Source organism: Aspergillus costaricaensis, assembly GCF_003184835.1.
Source record: "Aspergillus costaricaensis CBS 115574 unplaced genomic scaffold BO79scaffold_42, whole genome shotgun sequence".
NCBI lineage: Eukaryota > Fungi > Ascomycota > Eurotiomycetes > Eurotiales > Aspergillaceae > Aspergillus > Aspergillus costaricensis.
Window position 1 is genome coordinate 109,121 of NW_020291842.1, and position 22,858 is coordinate 131,978.

The following is a 22,858-nucleotide window of genomic DNA, read 5'->3' on the forward strand; positions in this document are numbered from 1 at the left end:
TTGAAGAAGAAAACCGAAAGTCGAAAGGCGGGAAGGTTTGGAACCAGCTTAGCTTTACTGCCAGCATCTAGATTATCCAAGCTCCGGAGGGCAGCGACCGGTGGAATGTTTGACTAGCGCGGAGAGTTACCCGCTAAATTACTAAGTACTAGTATTGGTTTGCATTCTGCAATGCATGGATTTGATTTGAGTTCCCCGCATACTCTCATCATACACAGAATAATATATAACTACAGATCGAGCGTCCTATAGACTGATATATTTTCTTCCCCTTGAATACTGTAGGTATATCCACTGGCAGCTATTCACAAATGGTTTTTTTTATTTACCTCCCATCCCCGCAGGAAAATAAACAGGAAGAGGAGGAGGGAAGTGGGTCGGTCATAAGTACATAGTTCAATCATACTCCTCAGGTACTTTTATGAAGGTGGGGGGAGCTCCCAGAATGATCTCTACCGGATGAATAAGTAAATCCATGGAGTTTGAACCAGTGCACCTAATCGACTATTTTTTCCTCTTTTGATTGCTGCTTGTCCCCTTCTCTTCTTTCCTTCATCCCGAAGGTGCCTAACAAAGTCAATCAGGTAATCAGGTGTAAGTGTCTAAGTCTGTGTCACCCCAAGCAATCAATTGGCTGCAGTACCCATCAATCGCACAGAATCCTCCCCCCCTCCCTTCCAGTTCTTTTCTATTGCCTGTCTCTCCACAGCTGCCGTGCTCATTTTCATGCCCCATTATCGTTCAGATATAGGCCTTTCCCCGCTCGATCCCAGTGTCTCCCGCCGTTCCAAATCCTAACTCCATGGCTTCTATTACTCAGATGCCTTATCGACGACCCTCTCGGCAGGGTTCTAGGCAGGCGTCGATAGATACGCGGGATGAGATACAGGTCCGCGTAGACCACTATATTGGAATTGATGTTGGGACTGGCAGTGCCCGCGCTTGTATAATCGATAGCAAAGGCGATATTGTCGGCCTAGCCACTGAGAACATCGGTCTTTGGCAACCTCAACAAGGATATTATGTACGTATTGATGCCCAACCTTTATCTTGCCTGGTCACTATCGTAAGGGTATGTGTGGCCTCCGATTGACCCTCCTGTCATTCAGGAACAATCTACGAACGATATCTGGCGATGCATCTGTGTAGCTGTTCAGCGCGCAATCAGCCAGCACAACATTGACCCAGAGACCGTGAGGGGCATTGGGTTCGATGCGACATGCTCGTTGTCGGTTTTTTCTAATGTGACGAACGAACCGATATCCGTGACGGGTCCCAACTTCAACTCGGACCGCAATGTGATCCTCTGGCTCGACCATCGCCCAGTGGAGGAAACCGAAAGAATCAATGCCACGAACCACAATCTGCTCCGCTATGTGGGCGGAAAGATGTCCATCGAGATGGAGATCCCTAAAGTCCTGTGGCTGAAAAACCATATGCCAAAAGAGCTCTTTGACCAGTGCAAATTCTTTGACCTGGCTGATGCCCTGACTTACATTGCCACCGGCGCCGAGCAGAGAAGCTTCTGTAGTGTAGTCTGCAAGCAGGGATATGTTCCCGTCGGGGTGGACGGGAGCGTAAAAGGTTGGCAGGAAGACTTTTTGGAGGAGATTGGTCTGAAGGACCTGTCAGAGGATGACTTTAAGCGAATGGGCGGTGTCGACGGGGTGGTGAGCCTTTTTCTTTGATGATCCTATCAACCACACGTCTTACCCTTCATCCACATCCTACCTGCCAATGAGTTTGACGGCTAACTGATGCTTCAGAATGGCAACTATCTTAGCGCTGGTGAATTGGTTGGCACATTGTGTGACAGAGCTGCCTCAGAGCTGGGTCTGCCCCCGGGGATTGCAATCGGCAGCGGCGTTATCGATGCCTATGCAGGTTGGATTGGCACCGTCGGCGCTAAGGTTGATCTTGAGTCGGAACAGCTGAGCTCTGACGTCGCCAAGAACGATAAAGCGCAGGCATTCTCTCGATTGGCCGCCGTCGCTGGAACATCGACCTGCCATCTTGCGATGTCCCCAGATCCAGTCTTTGTTCCTGGTGTCTGGGGGCCTTACCGCGATACTATTCAACCTGGATATTGGATGGCTGAGGGTGGCCAGTCCGCAACCGGGGAGCTGCTCAAGCATGTTATCGAGACCCACCCCGCGTTCAATCAGGCACTCTCGATCGCCGAGTCGTACAACGCCAATATATATGAGTATCTGAACGAGCATCTTAGAGAAATGGTTCATGACCAGAAGGCTCCTAGTATCTCTTATCTAGGCCGACACGTTTTCTTCTATGGCGATCTTTGGGGCAACCGTTCCCCCATTGCAGACTCTGCAATGACAGGTTCTCTGATTGGGATGACGAGTGACAAGTCTGTGGATGGCCTCGCCATTCATTACTATGCCACGCTCGAATTTATCGCGCTACAAACCAGGCAAATTGTGGAGACAATGAACAAAGCAGGTCATAGCCTCGCCTCCATTTTCATGTCGGGCTCTCAGTGCCAAAATGACATCTTGGTAAAACTGATAGCATCTGCCTGTGACATGCCTGTGCTTATACCTCGCTATATTCATGCTGCTGTTTGCCATGGTGCAGCCATGCTGGGTGCCAAAGCCGCTAGTGCTGACGCAGAAGGCAAGACAGAAGATCTATGGTCTATCATGGACCGCATGAGCAAACCGGGAAAGAAAGTCGTCCCAACTACGGATAAGACGGAGAAGGCCTTGCTTGACGCCAAATACAAGGTCTTCCTGGAGCAATGTTACAAGCAGCAGGAGTACCGAGCTCTCGTAGACCAAGCCGTCGCCTCCTGGAAGTCCTAACCTACTTTATCCACTCACCATTTTTCTTTCGCGTTGCGGAAAATTACAGTCCCTCTTCTTTTACTGAAGGATGCAGAGAGATCTTGACAAAACTTGCGGGCAATGTTACTAGCTAGCGTGCAAAGATAGCCGTACTTGTTACACGCATCTACCATAGAATATTACGCAAGACATGCAAGCAGACCATGAGTAACCGATTATGAAAGTCTAATTATACAACTTCAATAATGTGGCAGATATACATGTTCGAAAAGCCCCAACCAACACGCAAATGTTAAACAATTTCGGGCAATCTTGTCAGACTCTAAAACACGGGAGCAATGCACGCATAATCCGCAGCGAAAGTGTCTGCCTCAACCCTCGGGCGGACGGGTTTCCAGCCCTCACCAAGGATTTGACAGGCAGACACACAAATTAATCTACACTCAAAAAGCCCTTCCACTCCTGGACCTACCGATCGTGTAATACTTCTCAACTGGACTCGGACCAAGGGCCAGCGTATCGAAACGATCGACACCCATGGTCTCCAAGTTGCTGTAGCCAGAGAGATAGAATCCAATCACAACCACGAGGTACGTAAGAACGAGGATAGAGCCCTTAAAATAGTTGCTCTTTCCTTCGCCGTGCACGTAGGAGAGCAAAAAGACACAAAGGATTACGGACACCATGTCCCACTGCGGGAAGATAAGGCTGTAAGGGAAAGGTTGTTAGCAAGGTTTCTTGCTTCACACATTGTCTCTAAGGGACAAAAAGTACGGCATGATCAAACATACTTGAAGGTGTGGCTTAGTAGCTCAGAAGGGTCGATGACGCGGGCGTAGAGAGCACTGAATAGAACTAAAGCAGGAATCTGCAGAAGGCAGACCTGGAGAGCGTAGGCTGAACCAATCTCCATGGACAGCGCGATATTGCCGTTCATAGCAAACGAAATCGCGTTCTGTGGGCCAGATGAATAAGTTAATCTGATCTTGCTGGCAGCGGTTATTGAGGAATACATACCAGAAACTCTGTTGTGTTGGGGACCAAGGCAAAGAGCGTGATTCCAAGGAACTTTTCATCGATGTCGACACTTTCCAAGACCACGTCCACCGTGTTCACGAGGATTTCTGCGATGACAGCATAAAGAATAGTAGCACCCAGAAGTATTATAGAACTTCTCGTTTTACTCCAGTTGGGTGCATCATGACCGCCGCTAGTATGGCCAGGCTCCAACCCGATATCCTCGCTTTCCTCAAGCAAGGTCTTCACTTGATCTGCGGGACTTTTAGCCGCTTGACGCGTGCTTGCTTGCTGGGCCATGGGCTTCCTTGTTCGGGCCGCATCGCGAGCGGCAACAGCAGCAGCCGTTGCGGCAACCTCTGTCACCTGGCGCACAAGATCCTCATTGTCTTCATTGGACAGACCAGTGAAATTTCTCAATCTGGGGTTGCTATCGTCGCCTTCCGTCCGAGGGGGCACAAGGTATGGTGTTGTGCTCTTTCCTTGCAAAGAGGAGGTAGAGTCGGATTGGGCGTTATGATCATTGGGGTTTTCAGATAGTCCGACCTGCTTTAGCGACTGCCCCAGTATGCGCTTGTACAGTTGAGAATCCCGAACCGAGCCCTTGGTGATGGAACCACCAGTGCTCCCAGCCTGAATGTGAGGGAAATCGCCGTGTCTAGCTTCGTAGGCGGCTTGTTCGTTTGCAAGAGCTACAGCCTTCTTCTCCTCTACTTCTGTCGCCCAGATGAGAGCAGCATGGGTCCTCAGCGTGAACCATAACCCGATGACATAGGATAGGAACAAGAATATAGCAGCGAACCACGAATATGGCTGGACGGCCTTCCGGAAAAAGCTGTCATTCACGGCCGGCGTCTGCGAAAAGTAACAGCGACGACAATCGCTGTCCTCTGTTCCTACAGTGGTAACGCATAAGCGGCAGTTGAGCTCATGCTAAAAACCAGGTTGTCAGCGAAATTGCTAGATGGACAATCACACAGCAGGCAGTGACACTTACGCTGCCATATATCTGGTAAAAGAGCGTGGGTCCGAATGCAGCAATAACCGCAAACATCAGCATTGTCGACGTGACGCCCGCAGACTTCACATTGAACCGCTGGGTCTTGCGCTTGATAGCGCCAAAGCACATGGAAAGTCCCGGAAGAAATAGGATACCTGCAAAGATGCTACCGATAATGCTGCCCTCAACAAGTTGCCCTTTGCCTTCGGTTAAAGCAACACAGTAAAGATAGACTTCAACTACGGTCGAGAAGAAGGCATTCACAGCTGCACCCATGCCCATGGAGGATTGAGCGGAAATCGATGCAACGGCCTGTCCAATGAAATAGGCCAAGGGAATGATGGAGACAAGCGCAAGGGTGAATATAAGACCTGGGTGCGTGATGGCAGATTGGAGGCCCAGTGTCTCGCTGAGAAGAAAGTAGTCAAAGATGACAAATAATACGACACCAAGAAGGTTGATCAAAAAAATGTTGGTCCCGCCGACAGTATACTTCCAATATCTCAATCCTGCTGCACGATAGGTGCATAACAGGACGGATGAGGAGGACCCGGGACTGAGTCTGGTGTAGGTGGTGTCGGAATGGTACGACAGAGCCAAGGGGTGACGACGAAGGTGATCAAAAAGGATAATGGTCACACGTCCCATGGGAATCCAGAAGACCAATAACCAGCAAAGTAGCGAGACTAGAAGCATTAGAGGCCCTACGAGAAAGTAGAAAAAGACGAAGAATACGACGCGGCCAAGCGTCCACTCGCCACGACCGAATAGGCGCCGCTTAGGATGGCTAAGGGGACTCTCTCGAGGGCTGCCCCTTTGCGTTCGCCCTAGAAGACTATCTTGTTCGCTGGCCGAGTCGACACTGTTTCTTCTTCTCCCGACCAGTGACCGATCGCGTCGAGGTCCGAAGAACAGCCGGCCATGCTCTAAGTCGCCATTCTGCCATTGTTCGTACTCACTAATGCTGCGGCCTTCGCCCTCGTCTTCTTCTGCGTAATTTTCGTCCGTGTCCAGACGGACGAAGGAGCCAAATGGATATATCAAGTACCACGAAAGTCCCGAGAAAACCCTCCCATATTCTAGTGCGCTGGGTGAATATGCGAAGACGAAACAAGCGACAGCACCTGTAAGCGCAGCCAGGGCTAACCACCAACCAAAAAATACTGTCCACAGAAGGTTAGTCAAGAACAACAAGTTGCCCACGCGACCGCCAGGCGACGAATGGATATCGCCTTCGGCGGTCTTTTCTACCGAACGGCTCTTTTTGTACAAGGCAGGTTTCCAGAGCCTTATCCCAAAAGGGTGAGTCTCGTTGATGGCCTGCTGGCGATCCTTCAGCGTGAAGCTTTCGGCATCACTAGTCTCTGCTTCATCTTCATCATTGTTATCGTTACTATCAGGGCTCCCACTCTCCGACTGTTCAGCCGAAGGCTCTAATTCCGTACCCGGATCAGGCAGGCCAATCACTTCTTCGCTCTCGTTTTCGGTTTCCGGTTGAATCAATGGGCTGTTCATGCGGGCATTGAGTCTTCGTCGCAGAGTCGAGCTCTGTTTTCTCAAGGGACGTATCCTAGGCGATGACTGGGGATTGGACGCGTGTTGCAGAGCTATATCCTCCTCTACTTCTTGTACATCATCCTCCGTAGAAAATTCCTGCCCCTTGTGAGGTACCTGTCGCTTAGAAGACATACGGCGGGTTACAGATGGTTTTCTCGGTCTGTCGGGCTGCAGCGGGGGGGTGGAAGTCGACTGAGAGGTAGGCATGCGACTCGAGCTTTCTGGCTGGTTCTCTTCCAGACGGGGATCAAGGTCCATCCTTGCGGGAGAATCCAAGGTCCCTACAGGAGAAATTAGTCTTTTGGATCAAAACGGGGCAAAGAAGCGAGAGAGCGCACCATAATTCCGCCTGGAAGGTGTCGCATTCCTCTGCTGACGGTAAGCTCCAGATGACATATCCTCGTTATCGACGTTTGACGATGAGTCGGCGGGATCGATGGGATGAGAAGGACCCTGACCCTCCCTTTCGTCGTTGTTTGACATGGTTGGTCAGTTTGTTTCGAGACTCGATTTTCTTAGCAACTTTTTTTTTTTTTTACCAGCCCCCTTTGACCGTCTTTGTGATGATCTTGGAAAAACAGGGAGGCTGGGGGATGCCAGGAAAAGGATAGTTCGAGAAACACTAGTAAAAGAGAGTGGCCTGCACTTGAAACAGAAACGGAGATATCTTTCTTTTAACATGAACCAAAAAGCAACTAAGTTACATGTTGGAGTAAGCCCAAGAAAAAAAAACAATCCGGGACGGACAGAAAGCGAGAGGGTAGAGAAGCAGGCGCGAAATGAGAAAAGCAGCTAGCTAGTTAGTGAGATCATGAGATAAGGTCTCACTCGCATCCCCGCAGTCAGCTGAGACCGTAGATATGCAGGTCACAGACGCGACCAAGAAGGATTGCACAATTTCAAAGACGAGTCCAGCAATAGTATTCGAGTTGGATGCCGAAAGATTGACCTGGGTAGGCTGTGGGTTGAAGCTGATCAACATTTGACTGGAGAACATGTGGATGTGTATCTACTGCGTACCACAGCGCTGACCAGCTACGTAATGCGTGTACCCCCCTCGTTACGTACAGTACATACATTCACCATACGAAATATGGGATCCCATCATATCTGCCTGAATGACCCCATTCTATTGCTTTGCTTTCACGCTGTTGTGCCGCTATTCTTGACTGTATGATGGGCCTAACTCCAGCGTGACTGTTGTTAACATGTGTGTTTGGAATGGTGTCATATTATTCTAACAGTCCTGGTTGGGTGGCTTACCCACCCACTCTACTAGGTAACCAGAGAGTATTACATCACATGACCTGTTGCACTAGCCTCAGCCCTTGTGGCTGGTGTCTGTCCGAAGCGCTCTGCTGATATCAGCTAGTAGTAGCCTACTTCGGGTTACCTCACCTAAACTAACAGCTAACTGCGGTACCTATCCCGCAAGAGCTCTCTCGACCCAGCTACCATAACCACGCCTTTCATCACCTTCACTGTGTCTCACAGTTCCACTGTTTTCTTCCGATTTCTCTGATCCGATTCAAAAAGGACTCTTTTGGTTCCTGAGATTGCCCCCAAGTCAAATAGATCGCCGACGTCCAGTTCTTTGTGATTCACGCCTCGCTGTGGCCGTATCTAGGAGCGTCATACCTGGCTGTCCATCATGGCGCTCGACAACTATTATCGCAACAAGATTGAGAGCATGAAGCTCGAAATCATTCAGGGTCAGGCTGTCTTACGGAGACTGGAAGCACAGCGCAATGACTATAATTCGAGGGTGCGGTTACTTCGGGAAGAGCTCGGCCTGCTTCAACAGCCTGGATCCTATGTCGGGGAGGTAGTCAAAGTGATGAGCACCAAGAAAGTCCTCGTCAAAGTGCATCCCGAGGGCAAATATGGTAAATACCCTCTGCAAATTTGCTGCTCGAGTCTTTGCTTGCTCAACTCCGTGCGTCTCTTACTAACTTCTCTTGCGACGCTATAGTGGTGGACATTGCGGATGGCGTTGATATCAGCAAGCTCACTGTAGGAAAGAGGGTCGCTTTGCTCTCGGATTCCTATAAGTTGGAGAAGATGCTACCCTCGTCGGTTGACCCGCTGGTGTCGCTAATGATGGTCGAGAAGGTGCCTGACAGCACGTATGACATGATTGGTGGACTCGACCAGCAGATCAAGGAAATCAAGGAAGTCATCGAGCTTGGCTTAAAACATCCGGAGTTGTTCGAGTCGCTTGGTATCGCACAGCCAAAGGGAGTACTTCTCTACGGACCTCCAGGAACCGGCAAAACCCTGCTTGCCCGAGCGGTAGCCCATCACACCGATTGTCGGTTTATCAGAGTGAGCGGATCGGAATTGGTGCAAAAATACATCGGTGAAGGTAGCCGCATGGTTCGCGAGCTATTCGTAATGGCTCGAGAGCATGCTCCCAGTATCATATTCATGGATGAGATCGACAGCATTGGATCCAGCCGCATAGACTCGGCGGGTTCGGGTGATTCAGAGGTACAGCGGACGATGCTTGAGCTTCTCAATCAATTGGACGGATTTGAGCCTACCAAGAACATCAAGATCATCATGGCCACCAACCGGCTTGACATCCTGGACCCGGCCTTGTTACGTCCTGGCCGGATTGACCGGAAGATTGAGTTCCCCCCGCCGTCGTGAGTATTCCTTGTGACTTGGCTCTTGTCAGGTGAAGATTATGTTACGGTTTGCTAATCGATTTCCGTCTTACAGGGTGGAAGCACGTGCCGATATTTTGCGAATCCACTCGCGGTCGATGAACTTGACGCGAGGCATCAACCTAACGAAGATTGCGGAGAAGATGAACGGCTGTTCTGGAGCTGAACTGAAGGGTGTGTGCACGGAAGCAGGCATGTACGCTCTGCGAGAGCGGCGAGTACATGTTACTCAGGAGGATTTCGACCTAGCCACCGCCAAGATCCTCAACAAGCACGACGACAAAGAAGTCGCGGTCTCCAAGCTTTTCAAGTAAAGAAGGGTTGGCGTGTGAATAGTACCAGATTACTACAGCAAGAACTATTGGCATTTATTTTCGATGTTCTCTGATGGCCGCCTCGCCGACATCGCCACATATGTATTCCAATCATAACACCCACACATAATTCTTCCCCGTGTCCCTGTTGAAGAACGGGTATGTTTGTGTGTGACGTTGAGGTCTAAGATGGGCCTCCCTGTGCTCATACAGTATCGTAATCGGGGGTTTGTTAGCGGTCGGGTGGACGCGAAGAATAAGTCTCGGATCTGGCTGTACTACTAGGCATAAGTACACCCTTGTGATTTGTGACTGAATAATTGGTTGACATACGGCCCATCATTAAGAGTCCGGAAGAGTAAGTAAGGCGTAGCAAACCAATGAAGTGCGTCTTTCATTGGATGCTCAGGAGATGATCATCTCGTCATCTACTTCACATAGTCAGGCATGGCCTACTTCGTAGTACTTGGGCAATACTTACTGCGTGATTACCTTATCTATTTGGTCTTAAGTCTGGCATTGTCTACTGGCGGATGAATGGATGAACTACATGATGCTTCGATGGTCGTGTCATAGATCTTATTCATGCCCAATATCTTGCCTAACCCGGGGAGATGTGCCACAATCGCCTCCCCTTTCCCCGGATGCTTGTATGACGTATGCCGTATGGAAAGGAAGCTTTTAATGGGGAGACTGCAGCGCCATGTTTCTTCAAGACCGATCAGGGGAGGGTGAAGTCTTAGTGAAATGTTATCAAGGTCAAGGCACATGCACGGTGGCTGCTTACCTGCCTCTTTACGTGATTGCAAGAGTTTCTTTTTGGGCTTATAAGGGAAGTACAGATCAGCTAGTGAGTAAGTACTAGTACTGTGTGCTGCAGTGATCGACAAGATGGTAGCAAGTGAGCTCAACTGACCGCCAAGAGTCCACTACTGACTGTATAGTACACTTATGTACTAGATTGATATGTACTATGCTATGCCGAAGTCTACCTACTCTTTGTCTGTCCATCGCCAGGAATCTTGTGCAACACCAGGCTTGGCAGAGGGATGGGCAACATGGATTCGGCGACAGCCAAGCCGCCAAGATGGACCTGGAATAAGTAGGGTTTGCAGGGGAGGAAGTTTGACTGCGAGGTGATAGGCAGATATAGTAAAATTCTTGTGAGACACGTATATCTGAATTAGCCTGTACAATGGAATAACCCCCCCATAAACATACTTCGGCATGTACGGTGTGCAGCTGCAAGGCTAGGAAGGTTTCGCCAATTTTACCACATCTTACTTTCAAGCTCCGCGTGATCAATTAGTATGAAAGTATGAAAGGTAAAAATCTTAAGGTGACTCTGGGGGTTTATAGGATGACGTCTGGGGTAGCTTGGGTCAGGCCATAGTACTGCACAGGAGGAGATGGCATGACATGTTATTTTGTTGCTTGTGTTGGCAGTGGATCGCCAGCATCTATGCGGAGAAAGCATGAGCAGGTCACCGCCTACTATACATCAAGATAATACTTACTACTGGTTACTTGAAAAGATACTTTCAAGGAACTTCGCCATTCATTTACTTGGGAAGTTGGGACTGTGGATAATGTAAATAGATATGTTCCATGTAACGGACTACTGTAGAGACTCGCTCGGCGTTAAAGCAGGGCCCATAACGCCTAATTGTATTCTCATCCCTAGCATCGTCTGGACGTCCGGAGCACAAAGTCCGAAACTCAGGTACGGAGTAATGATAGGCTTCATAGCGGCTTTCCAGAATCCCGACTGGCCGGTTGATCTCCGGTTGACGCGTCGAGAGGAAGAACTTTGACGTGCGCGTGACCAGCGGGTCCTTGTCTTAATAATCAACTTTTGTGCTGCAGTCTCTTGGGATGGGGATGAAGTATTACTACTCCATACAGTAAAATAACTACGGTCAGGAAGTACTCCGCGGATTACTGAGTACTAGTATTGTTTTGTTGAATGGAAAATGCTCAGGGTCTCGGCTCAAGTGGGGCAGTCCAGATCTGATGACCTTCCCAGAAGGTGGATCACTTTTCCTTTTACCCTCCCCCCTTTCTTTCTGAATGGTTATGGACTAACAGTTAGGTCTCCATTTTTCCACTCCATAATAGACAGTCTCGTACGAGAAACCGGGAGATGCAATGGGGTGGAATTAATGGAACTACTGGGGGAAGCGGGGAGGATTTCTACTATTGGATGATTAGGATGGCACAGGTCGCTGTACTTTCCCAAATTTATCTACACAGTACTACTTTATCTTTGGTATTTTCATTATACTCTTTCTTCCCCCAATTTTTCTTTCCACTATAGTAGTGCTTCTACCTGGTAGTAGAGTACTAGTCATTCCATGGTATTCTAGATAAGATGAAGACTCTAGGAGAAATTATTTCCATCTGCCCTAAATTTCTCCCTCGTCTCCCCACGGAATTCAACCCATCTGGGACAAGGCAGCTCAAATAGGTAATCTGCCAGGACGCCGGCCTCGGCAGCCATGCATTGGTCACCGTCCATCTTTTTTATTCTTTGCCAGATCATCATCATCCAGCCTAAACTTTAGAGCCCTGTCTTAGCTATTCTATTTCTGATTCAATATTATTATTCACTATCTTACTTAATTTCTCTGTTATCTCTTCCAATAAGAGAGAGTTGTCCGTTTTTATGTCATTACCTTGTTATCCGACTTATGTTGGGGTATGCTTATCGGCTTTCATTTTCCGTCACCATTTCTGGTTTACTATGTAGTCTATCTAGTACTACTACCTTATCCGACTTGAACTTTCTCACCCCCTGTCCTCTTTTTTCCTTTTTTACTTAACTGATAATCGGAGGAAAAGAGGGCTTGGCTGGACAGGAGGCAAGATGCATTCTCCATCCGGATAAGATGGTCCGTCCTTCAAAACCCCCAATCACACCGATGCTACCACCCCCCTTCTTAGATAGCAGATAGTAGTAGGTAGTACTAGTAGTTCTACAGCGTGGTACAGTAGTAAGTTGGTGACTGGCTAATGGCTAATGCATAATCTACTAAGTACGTACGTAGTAGTAGTTAGCTGTTCTCAATCTTTCCCAATTACCCAACTCTTAGTATCCCCTTCCCCCCGGGGGGAAGAAAAAAGGTGTGGGCCTATCCTTTCGGTCCGTCTGGAGTCATGCATGGTCTGGCTAGTTAGGTGATCTCTGGCTGCTTCTTCTGCTCCTTCTTCCTCTTCTTTGCCTTTGCCTTCCTTCCCCCCTCTCACCCCCAACCTGCGACCCACCCTGGCGGATTGGATGAATGCTTGGCCCGTCTGATGATCTGTCCGGAGTACCGAGTACAACCTGCAGCTCCCATCTATCTATTCATTCTCTCAGGCCCATCCGAAGTAGATCACTGGCTCGGCTCGCATGGTAAACCTCCCCCCATGTAGGTCGCTGCTGAGGTGAGGATCTTGCCATCCTCTCGCCTTCTTGCCCGTTGTCCGTTTCAAGTGGTTGCATGAATTTAGTCTGCTCTATCCTCTTGGGTTCCCACACCGGCTTCCTTCTTTTGGCTCTCTCTTCATTGCCGTCTGTGTTGTTCCTTTAATTTTCTTTTACCTTTTCTTTTCTTTTCTTTTCTTTTTTTTTTTTTTCTTTTTCGCTATATAAGAATAAGTATTTAACTGCCTCCTCCCCAGCTACTGTTGTCAACGAGGTTTCCTTTTATTCCCAAACCTTCTTGCCTACAGGCTCGTATGCACCCCTATCTACGGCTCTTTATCTTCCCTCCCTTCCCCGTATTTGAAAATAAGCTCTTGAGGCACCCCCCCCCCAAATTCCACCGGCATTCTAGAAGCCATCTTTCCTCCCCTTGAAGCCTTCCTCCTGCCTACTGGTCCTTTCACCCCGATAGGGTCCCACGGACACGCTTGTTCAGTCACTTCCATTGTCTACTGGGTAGGTAATATTTCGTTGTTCGTGCTTGTTTCAATATCCGCGAACTAGTAACAGAGAACACTCATACTTCATCCTATCGTGATGCAGCATACAAATTGACTGTCCTGCGCAAATCGGCCCGACCAGCCCGTCAGAGGAGAAAGAAGTACTATATACATCCAAGCATTATATAGCACTTCTAGATCCTATTATTAGCCACCCTGCCCAACTACCCAACCAGCTGGCCTGAGTGGTGCAGATTGCGCACGAACAACTTCCTGATCGTCGTCCACTAGTCCGGTGATCTCATTCTTGTCGCATTGCCACTCTTCCTTTCGCTGCCCCCCGTGACACTTCTTCTTTTGGCGCCCAGAGCCTCTGTATAACTCCCTAGTATGTCCAGCGGTGAGCTATGGTCCACTTTAGTCACCGCAATCGATCCCGGTAGTACCAAAGCCATGCCCATCATCCTTCAATCGACCATCGATCTTCTGGAGACAGAACTAGCCAAGGCTAGAGCGGCGCTCCATGAGATCCAACCTACGGCATCCTCTTTATTTACGAAGCGAGATGAGCTCGCTTTGGGTGCCGTGGCAGCATATCGTCAAAATCTCATCGACCGTGCGCCGGACTTTTTCTACGGCGCGAGTCGGTTGACCCCCAAGGAGCTGGGACTTGTCCCGGCTGTCCACGAAGTACAGGCGGACGATGATGAAGATGATCATGTAAAGACCGCGTCCAAGCAACACCTTCGGCCTGTCCAGCCGATTGCGCCCAAGCGCGCTTCTTTGGCCGATGTCTTATCCAACAGTCTAATCCTCGACCATATGGCCCCATATCTGTCAACCTCCTCATTGTTGGCTCTAGCATCTACTTCCCGCCAGGTTCGGTCATCGATAGTGGACACTCCCTACATTTTCCGCCACCTTGATCTGACCCAATGCCGTGGTGCAAAACCAGCCAGCACATCTACGACAGACTCGGCAGAGCAAGTATGGAGTGGTGAGCAAGGGGAAGACTCCGTAGTCGAGGATGAAGTTCATTCTGCGCCTCTGAGGGGCATCTTTGCTAGTCTCCAAAGGCAGTCGATCCTGCAGGACGTGCGCACATTGGTTCTGGATGGACTGTCCGTTCCAGCGGATTTGCTTGCGGAAATTGTCCTCACAGATCGCTTCAACGTCAACATTCTATCTATAAGGGAGTGCCGCCATCTCAATGAGCGGAAATTGATGCAGGTGCTGACCCATGCGGTACGGCCTTCCCGCCCTAAGGGCACACCCCGCGTTAAAGGAATCTATCACTTTACTCCCCTCCAACAGTCTCGTGCGGTGATCCGCAGCAGATACCGCGACTGGTGGAGCTCGAGATGTGGCAGCCAATCGTCCATTACTCCGAGTCCGGAAAACGGGTCTGCAACTGGTGAAGTTGCTGAAAGTGCCACACAGCAACAGGATGCATGGTATCGCTCGTCCGGGCAGCTCTTCAAGCGGAGCATTGAGGATGGCTGGGCAGAGACAATCAAGCAGTGCGAAGGTATCATTGCATTTGACGCTGTTTTGTGCCGTGGTCCTCGTCACGACGTTGATCTTTCCACTCCCATGCCGGAAGGCCAGAGTGCATCTCAGCCAGAGGGCCGGCCGCCGCTTGCGCCAAAACTGGCAACTGTTGCACTAGGGCCCCGAGGATGCGATGGCTGCCACACCTCACCCGAAGGCCCGATCTTCTGGGGCCAGTCCCCGGATGAAAACCTTCCCCTGCTCACGCCGCCACCGCTCCACTCTTCCTCTGTAGTCAAGGCAAAAAGGCCGGTGTTGATTCCGGACGAGCAGCCCAGTCTAATCGCTCGCTGCACAGATTGCTTGACAGATCGGTGGTGCCATCGTTGCAATAAATGGTTCTGTGAGGATTGCCTGCCTCATCCAGAGCGTGTACGGAACAATCTTTCGCCGCACCAGACAGCGTTCAGAAACCCGCAGAGCAATCTGGGTAGTACTGAACAGTCCGAAGATCATAGTGTTCGTATCTGAAAGGCGCCGTATGGTGTAGAAGAATTGGCTGACTAAATCGAACAGCACTTCAGCCGCGGTGTAAGCAAAGATTGCTGGGAATGCGGTCCAACGGTAAGTCAATGAGACTACGTTTATATTTACCGCTGTTCTAACAGCTTGTGCAGTGTGTCCAGTGCAAGACGGAATGCCAGCGAACTTGCCAAAGCTGCCGTGGTGAATATTGTGTTGAGCACAATGAGGGATGTTCGTCGACGATGGTATGCTCCTTAAGTCACCCAAACCCCTTTTGCGACTCACATTGACCTTGTTGGCATTCTCACAGTGCGATTGGTGCAATGCCAGTACCCGGCATCGGGTGAGAGAACTGTACTGACATCCTGTGCGAGTCGAGGCTCCCATGAGCTAGTTTGGAGCAGACACGCAATTCTGAGATCCTTCAAACATCTAAGTATGCTCAACCTCTCTCAGCCTGATCTCATCTTGCTATATTGAGGCTTTTTTTTCGTTAGGGTTCACGATCTCGTCTCTTTCATTTTTTCTTCATATGTATATATATATATATATATTTTTTCTTTTGGTAGTACTATATTAGCCGGCGTGCTTTTCTCGCCACTCAGAATACCACTGCAGCGCGTACGATTTAGCCATAATTTGAGTGTATCAAGCTTGAAAGGGTTGTAGGCCCTAGGAAGCAAGAGGAGGTAAAACAAGGATCGTTAATTGTCAAAAAGTAGTAGTAAGATGAAGTAGTAGTAGTAGGAAAAGTGGACAGTAAACAGACTGAAGTTAGATGACAAATCGGCGCTTGGAGTTCCAGAAGGCACGCGGTGTTTCGCAACCTGAGATGAGCCGCAATGGCTGATGTATGCATGCATTCTTTTCATCATTCATCGCCTCCCCCCGCCCACCATCTTCTTAATCTCTGATTCTTGACCCATGATGGTCTCCGCTACTGCCCTCGTCTCCACTCTCCCATCCACACTCTCCTTCCCTTTGCTTCCTCACATACCTCTTTCCCTCCCGCTTCGGATATCATGACGGGGAACCAAGGTTCCTTGCGCTGGTCGTCGCAATTGACCGTTGCTCCAGCCCAGCAAATTCCCAAGCTTTCCGGCGATAAGATCATACTGCCGCCATCCGCGCTCGAGCAGCTTCTCGCGGCTGCCCCGCTTCAAGAGGTAACTTCGTCAGGTCCAGCACGCCCATACACCAGCACTTTCGATCCCTTTAATCCGCACACCTTCGCCGCCGAGTCCCAGGCGCGCGAACGGGCGGTGGATCGCCAGCAGCAATTGCCCCATCCGCTTACGTTCCGCATCGTGAATCCTCAGAACGAGCGGGTGGTATATGCTGGCGTTCGTGAATTCTCTGCGCCAGAGAACGAGATTGGTCTCAGTACCTTTTTGCGCGGGGCACTTGGCATTGATGCCACTGGACGACCGTCACCACACGATGATGATGGTACTGATGGTGAAGTGACAGACGATGCGCCAGCCGCCCCGACCACGGTCACGGTCCATGCGCAGCAGTTACCAAAAGGTACTTATGTCCGTCTGCGCCCTCTAGAAGCTGGATACGACCCGGGGAATTGGAAGGCTTTGCTTGAACGACAGCTGCGGGACAATTACACCACATTAACCTCTGGAGAGGTCCTCACTGTTGCAGGGGGGCGCGATCGGTCATTCCAGTTCTTGGTTGACAAAGTCGAGCCTCATGGCAATGGCATCTGCGTTGTGGATACGGACTTGGAAGTGGATATTGTCGCCTTGACGGAGGATCAAGCCAGAGAAACGTTGGAGAAACGATTGGAGAAATCTGCTCGTGTCTCTGGGAATAGGGCAGGCACATCTGTTGGGGGCGAGTTGCGACTTGGTCAAGTAGTAACTGGCCAGGTTGCGCTTGGGGACTATGTCGACTACGAGGTCCACAAATGGGATCCTACGAATGCACTGGAAGTATCTGTCGAGGGTGCCGATGAGGCAGATCTCTGCCTCTTTGCCAGTCCCCTTTCTGCTCACCAGAGGAACCGACCGCGGGAAGATGAGCATGTTTTCAGTGACCTATCTAATCGGCCGACTAAACGGATTAGGATCCAACCGACGAATGTGGATATGGAAGGCGCTGAGATGCTGTACATATCGGTACATGCACCCACTTCCACCGCCAGTTCAGAAACTGGAGTTTCGGCGCTGCCGTATAGTCTACAGGTTCATGTGGGCTCGTCACCCGCACAAGCTGAGAATGCTGCAGGCATCGAGCCAGAAAGCCATGAACCGGGTGATGTCCAGTGTAAGAACTGTCGTCAATGGGTACCTGAACGGACTTTGATGCTACATGAGAACTTTTGCCTTCGAAACAACATCCTCTGCCCCCAGTGCCAGAACGTGTTCCAGAAGCGGTCTTCGGAATGGCAAAATCATTGGCATTGTCCTCATGACTCGGCTTATGGCACCGGCGACGCGGAAAAGATTCGACACAATCTCTTTTTTCACAGCAAGCGCTCCTGTAGTAGCTGTGGATTTGAGGCGGAGGACCTACCACGTCTCGCTCAACACCGCACAACTGTCTGTCCAGCCAAGCCCATTTTGTGCCAATTTTGTCATCTTGTGGTCCCTCAAAAGAGTGAATCAGACCCTGAGATGGATGATCCGGACGTTTTAGTCTCCGGCCTCACACCACATGAATTGGTGGACGGTGGCCGGACAACCGAATGCCACCTTTGTGACAAAATCATCCGTCTTCGCGACATGAAGATGCACCTTCGTCATCATGATCTAGAACGCCTGTCTCGACCCACTCCTCGCATATGCTTAAATAAAAATTGCGGACGGACGCTTGACGGACGCGGTACGCAGACTGCAGTCAAGCTCGGTCTATGCAGCATCTGCTTTGGACCACTGTACGTAGACACCTACGATCCCGAAGGCAAAGCGCTCCGGCGGCGCATCGAGCGCCGCTACCTCTCTCAGATGATGAGCGGCTGCGGCAAGTCATGGTGTCAAAACGAATACTGCAAGACGGGCAAGCAAGCTAGACCGTCTTCCACATCTGGTGTGTCTGCTCCGATGGGCGCGGCTGCTATTCTAGCCGCAGTGCGGCCTTTGCTCGACGCCGTCAATCTTCAAGGAGATGCGCCGAACACCGCTCCTTTCTACTTTTGCACGGATCAGGCAGGCCAGCAACGTCGTATTGCTGCAGAAATGCTCTCAGCTGAGAGCGCAGTAGCTGACGGCAAGACCTATGCATTGCCGTGGTGCGTTTCCGCCGTTGAAACCACGGCGGGGAATCTAGACAAGGCGCGAGAGTGGTTAGAAAATTGGGCGCCTGCACAGGGGGAAGGCACGTATTCGCTTCAGCGGTAAATAGAAATTTGTTGGTGGTCAAATACCATGCAGAATATTATCAGCCACTTAAGCAACGATACTATTCAAGCATTGTGTATTCTCTCGCGTGTTGAATGCGGATCACTATCACTGTTAGAATACTATATCTAATGAGGCCTGCTACGCACTTGTGGCTGGAAGATATCCCTCAGACTTGATATTATATTTGAATTCTTTTCGTGGACATCTAAATTCAGAATTTATAAATCTACGCAGTTCAAGGAACAATCCATGTCTGCTTAAATAGTATGTATAGAAGAAAGGGAGAGCTTAATGATTCGTTGTCATGATTTCAATCAGATATCGTCTGTGCATGCTTGCATGTATAATATGTATCACGCCGCGCCCGTCTTAGCAGCCAGAGTCCCACTTCCCCGAGACGAAAAGATACCCATGATCCCAAAGACCACATAAAACAATGCCAGTGGGTACGCGACTAGGCCCCTCATTCCACGCATGCGCGCCACAGCACAGAACATTCCCGAGGAGCTGTACGTGCACCACCCCACGGCGGCGGTAGTCAACAAGTATCCGAACAGAGTGTCCATGGGGATCAGGATCCCCACTAAGCTGGTTAGCACTAGCGGGAGGAAACAGTATCCCAGCACGCTAGCGGATCGAGGGAAGGTCAAAGTAGCGGAGAAGTGGCCGGCAGCGGAGGAGTCCGACATCGTGGGTTTGTGATGGGGAGAGTAATTGGCGGGATCTGCGGCGTTGGGGACGGGGGCCGTATCGAGGGCGGGAGACATCAGACTGAGAATGAGATGTAAAGCTACGGTCCCGAAGACTGCGACGCCGTAAATGTAGCCATAGAAGACCTTGCCGGAGAGGAGTAGGAATGTTCCATATAGGACGATGTAGAGAAGGGCTCCGTAGAGGTCGCTGTCATCCATGAGGTGTTGGTCGATACGCGCAAAAGGGTTGAGCACTGTTAGGGTCTATAAGGTAGGAGCAATGGTAAGCTTGGGTTTCACTAGAGCTCCTGCTGTATATAGCTGGTTGATCAGACCGGGGGGGGGGGGGGGGGGCTTGCAATATGTACACACCTTCGTGCGGATATGCTCGAAATTGACTCCCAACTCTTCTAGAAGTGGCGGCTCCCCATCGTAGCCCTCCGTGCCAAATGCAGCGAGCCATCCGGTCCTCAGTCCTCCTTGCTCACCCATCCTTCCACTGACTCCTGCAGAAGGGGACCCGAAGCCGCCATATCCGCCACCAACCCCTCCAACGGGGTATGCCTGAGATGCTGGGTTAGGCGCACCACCGAAGCCGCCGTAGGATGCCTGTGACGGGGTCGTATGGCCCGAGACGGAGGTATAGGATGAAGGGTAGAATTGGAGGTTTTGCGCCGATGATTGTACGCCGTAAGGCTGCTGCTGGGGGTAATACTGGGCCATTGCGGCCAGGCTTTGGGGTTGATGTCGGATTGAAGAGATGAGTAGAAACTGTAGGACCTAGTGTACGTGTCGGAATGTCGCGCTATCGACTAGAAGAGTAAGCAAAGGGGGAGACAGTGATTTGGGAAGTTGAGGATGGAGATGGAGACGAGGAGTTGCAAGTAGAGAGAGAACAGCTGGCGGGCGGTGAGATGAGTTGCCTGAGTCCTCAAGGCCACCAGCCGCATCGCTTCCTTCATATTGCTACAGATATAGTTATTAGTTGTATACTTAACGAACTAATAATCGTAGAACATCAACGCTTAATTGATTCATGCTTCTGACAGGAACGGAAACTCCCTTAGGAAATAATAGAAATATGAGCAACTCTCCCCAGTCTCCCTTCCCCCTCCTCTATCTAGTTTGTTACATTGTAAAATATTTTCTACAGGAAATTAATGCCGATTCCAAACTGCAGCCCCTTCCGGCCTTCCTCACCCTTGCGAAGTACCAGGGGTAGGGAGAAGTTGAGCTCGAACCTGGCCACTGGATGGGCGTAGACAAGTCCGACACCCGCTGCGATGCTGGGCAGACCGTTGGTCAGCTCTGAAACCGTGGAAGCCATGGCATTTTGGACCTCCGCTCCCGAAGTAGGTGCGTTCTTATCAGCCGTGCGGAGGGACAACAGCCGTCCGCCGTTGACAAAAGCTTGCAGGCGGAGAGGCTTCTCCGCGCCTACCCTGGGGAGCGGGAACAGAAGATTGGCGCTTCCTGCAGCATACACATCACCACCGACAGCATCTGCTCCATCATGGGGACCAAGACCGCAGAGACGGAATCCACGGACATCCGTAGGGCCTCCAAGTAGGAACCGGTCGTTCGTGCGAGAGAGCTGGGGCTTGGAGTCACTGTCGAGGCCAAGAGGGTAAAGAAGGCCGGCGCGGAAGCCAGTAGTCAAGCTGATACCACTGTCTCCTTTGATGCCAGGAATCGGAATGGGAATCGCAGCTTGCGTTTCAATCTCCGACTTCCAAAAGGAGACATCGCCCTTGAGAGGGCCCCAGCCAGCCACTTCGTTGAACAACTTCGCGTAGTAACCACGAGAGGGAAGAAGCGGGCTATCTCTTCGGTCCTTGGTCCAGCTGTGGAACACGCTGCTCTTGACACTGTCGCCTGCATCAGCTCGAACAGTAGGGGATGCGTTCTCGGCAAGTCCAGTCATCTGTCTCCAGAAACCGTTGTAGCCGAATTCATGTTGTTGACCGGAAGGACTTGCCCAGCGGAATTTGGACCATCCTCCTCGAAGCACCTCCTCGTGGCTCGCCCAGGACTTCTGCGTGGCACTGGCAATACCACCAAGCTCCAGACGGAGATCCGGGTTACTCAGGACTGGGGTGTCAAAAGTGGCTTGATAAGCAGACCTTGTTCGGGTGCCCAGAGACGCATTTAGGTTCAGGTTCTCTGCACCTCCGAACACATTACGCCACAGGAGGTTGCCATAAGCCGAACCTTCGGCATTTCCAAGATCAGTACCTGTCTTCAACAGCACCCGGGACCTTTCTTTGCCGGAGAGATGAACTTTAATGCTCGGGATACCCGACCCGTCTACTTCGGACTGGTCCAAGTATACCGAAACGGGTTGTTGGAAGATGTCTAAACATGAAATTAGAGTCGAGCCTTAAGCTAGCTATCGTCAGGAAAGGGACGAACCGAATCTGTTGAGCTTGTCCGCACGTGCCGAAACTTCCCGCAAGGCCTCGGAGAGCGTATAGGGTCTGTCTTGATTACTGCTCAGAAGGGGATCGAAGATTCGCTCCAGGAAGCCTCGGCGGGTGTTGCGAGCTCCGTGAACCTCTACCGAAGAAATAGTGCATGGCAACGTGGAATTTTGGTCGAGCTGATGTTATACAAGCTCATAGGTCAGCTATCATGACGCACGATGTATAGTAATAGTAATGATCATATACATGGCCCACAGCCAACCATGAGGGAACAGTAGCTTACCAATTCACCAAGACGAGTCTGCGCCTTCTGATAAATCGCACGAACGCGCTCATCGACTGCCTGCTGCTGCTCATTCAGTACTTTCGGATCGGCACGCTGTTGCAGGCGCGCGAAGATCTAGAAGAGAGAGAATGCCGTTTGTGGTCAGTGCATAGTGCCCGGGGTAATTCCTTCAGGGTTAAACTAATGGGGACGCATCACGAACATCTTCGTCATCAGCAGAAAGTGGGGAGGACATTGCTGCGGCGGCAATGGCCAGATGAGACCTGCTTTTCCTTTCCTGCTTTCCCTTCCGAAGCGGCGAAGATGAGGCCATCCGCCCTCGCACGTGACCGTTCCCCGAGGTGCCTCCGGGGGGTTCCTTACAAGCCAGGCCGCAACGCAACTAAAACCAACTATAGACCCAGATCTTCCCTCTCTCCCCTCTCTCCCCCATTTCCGCCATCGCCTTGGTGTCAGATAGCGTTTGCCTTGCGATCTGCTCCTGTCCGCCCCTTTTGACTTTGGGCCAGTTCCCAACAGCTCAGTCTCTGTTATTAATTCTACCCTTGTCGCCCCTGACCTTCGCTACTTTCGTTCTCTTGTCCTCCCGTACTTCGCCCCCGTCTCCGATCTTATTGCAAACAGACCCAGAACGAACTATAAAAAGGATGGCGACAAAAGCGGCTTTCAAGCGCGTACGTTGCGCCCTATCAAAAAGGAACCATTCCATTGCATTGTATAACTAACAGATGAACAGCTTACTCGCGAATACCAGAACATTCAAAAGAATCCCCCGCCTTACATTGTGGCACATCCGTCAGAGTCCAATATACTTGAGTACG

General features: G+C 50.6%; 6 protein-coding genes across 6 annotated transcripts; 4 read left to right on the forward strand and 2 right to left on the reverse strand.

The window, feature by feature from the left end:
- Positions 1-575: 575 nt before the first annotated feature.
- Positions 576-3,006, forward strand: BO79DRAFT_203049 (FGGY-family carbohydrate kinase). The gene is made up of 3 exons (XM_025681691.1): positions 576-1,024; positions 1,110-1,670; positions 1,767-3,006. Exons 1-3 carry the CDS (start codon positions 803-805, stop codon positions 2,820-2,822), a joined length of 1,839 nt encoding a protein of 612 aa, XP_025535106.1. The 5' UTR covers positions 576-802; the 3' UTR covers positions 2,823-3,006.
- Positions 3,007-3,016: 10 nt separating this feature from the next.
- Positions 3,017-7,135, reverse strand: BO79DRAFT_248255 (calcium/hydrogen antiporter). Its single transcript, XM_025685698.1, has 5 exons — positions 6,717-7,135; positions 4,819-6,659; positions 3,822-4,754; positions 3,596-3,759; positions 3,017-3,512 (listed from the first exon to the last, which is right to left on the reverse strand). The coding sequence occupies exons 1-5, from the start codon at positions 6,859-6,861 to the stop codon at positions 3,248-3,250; spliced, it is 3,348 nt and encodes a 1,115-aa protein (XP_025535107.1). The 5' UTR covers positions 6,862-7,135; the 3' UTR covers positions 3,017-3,247.
- Positions 7,136-7,787: 652 nt separating this feature from the next.
- Positions 7,788-9,479, forward strand: BO79DRAFT_203053 (proteasome regulatory particle base subunit RPT6). Its single transcript, XM_025681692.1, has 3 exons — positions 7,788-8,264; positions 8,351-9,026; positions 9,103-9,479. The coding sequence occupies exons 1-3, from the start codon at positions 8,030-8,032 to the stop codon at positions 9,359-9,361; spliced, it is 1,170 nt and encodes a 389-aa protein (XP_025535108.1). The 5' UTR covers positions 7,788-8,029; the 3' UTR covers positions 9,362-9,479.
- A 3,682-nt stretch (positions 9,480-13,161) lies between these two features.
- Positions 13,162-15,915, forward strand: BO79DRAFT_203057 (uncharacterized protein). The gene is made up of 5 exons (XM_025681693.1): positions 13,162-13,283; positions 13,371-15,277; positions 15,335-15,382; positions 15,436-15,528; positions 15,594-15,915. Exons 2-5 carry the CDS (start codon positions 13,658-13,660, stop codon positions 15,642-15,644), a joined length of 1,812 nt encoding a protein of 603 aa, XP_025535109.1. The 5' UTR covers positions 13,162-13,283; positions 13,371-13,657; the 3' UTR covers positions 15,645-15,915.
- A 276-nt stretch (positions 15,916-16,191) lies between these two features.
- Positions 16,192-18,633, forward strand: BO79DRAFT_203059 (putative ubiquitin fusion degradation protein (Ufd1); the record flags this gene model as incomplete). Its single annotated transcript, XM_025681694.1, has 2 exons — positions 16,192-17,835; positions 17,893-18,633. The coding sequence occupies exons 1-2, from the start codon at positions 16,306-16,308 to the stop codon at positions 18,631-18,633; spliced, it is 2,271 nt and encodes a 756-aa protein (XP_025535110.1). The 5' UTR covers positions 16,192-16,305.
- Positions 18,634-18,963: 330 nt separating this feature from the next.
- BO79DRAFT_181337 (Yip1-domain-containing protein) lies at positions 18,964-22,293 on the reverse strand. Its single transcript, XM_025680143.1, has 6 exons — positions 22,240-22,293; positions 22,035-22,151; positions 21,741-21,927; positions 20,480-21,683; positions 19,701-20,061; positions 18,964-19,592 (listed from the first exon to the last, which is right to left on the reverse strand). Exons 1-6 carry the CDS (start codon positions 22,270-22,272, stop codon positions 18,990-18,992), a joined length of 2,505 nt encoding a protein of 834 aa, XP_025535111.1. The 5' UTR covers positions 22,273-22,293; the 3' UTR covers positions 18,964-18,989.
- Positions 22,294-22,858: the final 565 nt, after the last annotated feature.

Bases quoted from the DNA above. Each gene is read 5' to 3' on its own strand.
- BO79DRAFT_203049 (XM_025681691.1), top strand. From the start codon at position 803: ATGGCTTCTATTACTCAGATGCCTTATCGACGACCCTCTCGGCAGGGT. The intron at 1,025-1,109 runs GTACGTATTGAT...CCTGTCATTCAG, and splicing joins AACCTCAACAAGGATATTAT to GAACAATCTACGAACGATAT. The intron at 1,671-1,766 runs GTGAGCCTTTTT...CTGATGCTTCAG, and splicing joins TGGGCGGTGTCGACGGGGTG to AATGGCAACTATCTTAGCGC.
- BO79DRAFT_248255 (XM_025685698.1), bottom strand. From the start codon at position 6,861: ATGTCAAACAACGACGAAAGGGAGGGTCAGGGTCCTTCTCATCCCATC. The intron at 6,660-6,716 runs GTGCGCTCTCTC...TTTCTCCTGTAG, and splicing joins ACCTTCCAGGCGGAATTATG to GGACCTTGGATTCTCCCGCA. The intron at 4,755-4,818 runs GTAAGTGTCACT...CCTGGTTTTTAG, and splicing joins TTTACCAGATATATGGCAGC to CATGAGCTCAACTGCCGCTT.
- BO79DRAFT_203053 (XM_025681692.1), top strand. From the start codon at position 8,030: ATGGCGCTCGACAACTATTATCGCAACAAGATTGAGAGCATGAAGCTC. The intron at 8,265-8,350 runs GTAAATACCCTC...GCGACGCTATAG, and splicing joins GCATCCCGAGGGCAAATATG to TGGTGGACATTGCGGATGGC. The intron at 9,027-9,102 runs GTGAGTATTCCT...TCCGTCTTACAG, and splicing joins ATTGAGTTCCCCCCGCCGTC to GGTGGAAGCACGTGCCGATA.
- BO79DRAFT_203057 (XM_025681693.1), top strand. From the start codon at position 13,658: ATGTCCAGCGGTGAGCTATGGTCCACTTTAGTCACCGCAATCGATCCC. The intron at 15,383-15,435 runs GTAAGTCAATGA...CAGCTTGTGCAG, and splicing joins GCTGGGAATGCGGTCCAACG to TGTGTCCAGTGCAAGACGGA. The intron at 15,529-15,593 runs GTATGCTCCTTA...GCATTCTCACAG, and splicing joins AGGGATGTTCGTCGACGATG to TGCGATTGGTGCAATGCCAG.
- BO79DRAFT_181337 (XM_025680143.1), bottom strand. From the start codon at position 22,272: ATGTCCTCCCCACTTTCTGCTGATGACGAAGAT. The intron at 20,062-20,479 runs GTAGAAAATATT...TCAACCCCAAAG, and splicing joins GGAATCGGCATTAATTTCCT to CCTGGCCGCAATGGCCCAGT. The intron at 19,593-19,700 runs GTGTGTACATAT...CCTACCTTATAG, and splicing joins TCGAGCATATCCGCACGAAG to ACCCTAACAGTGCTCAACCC.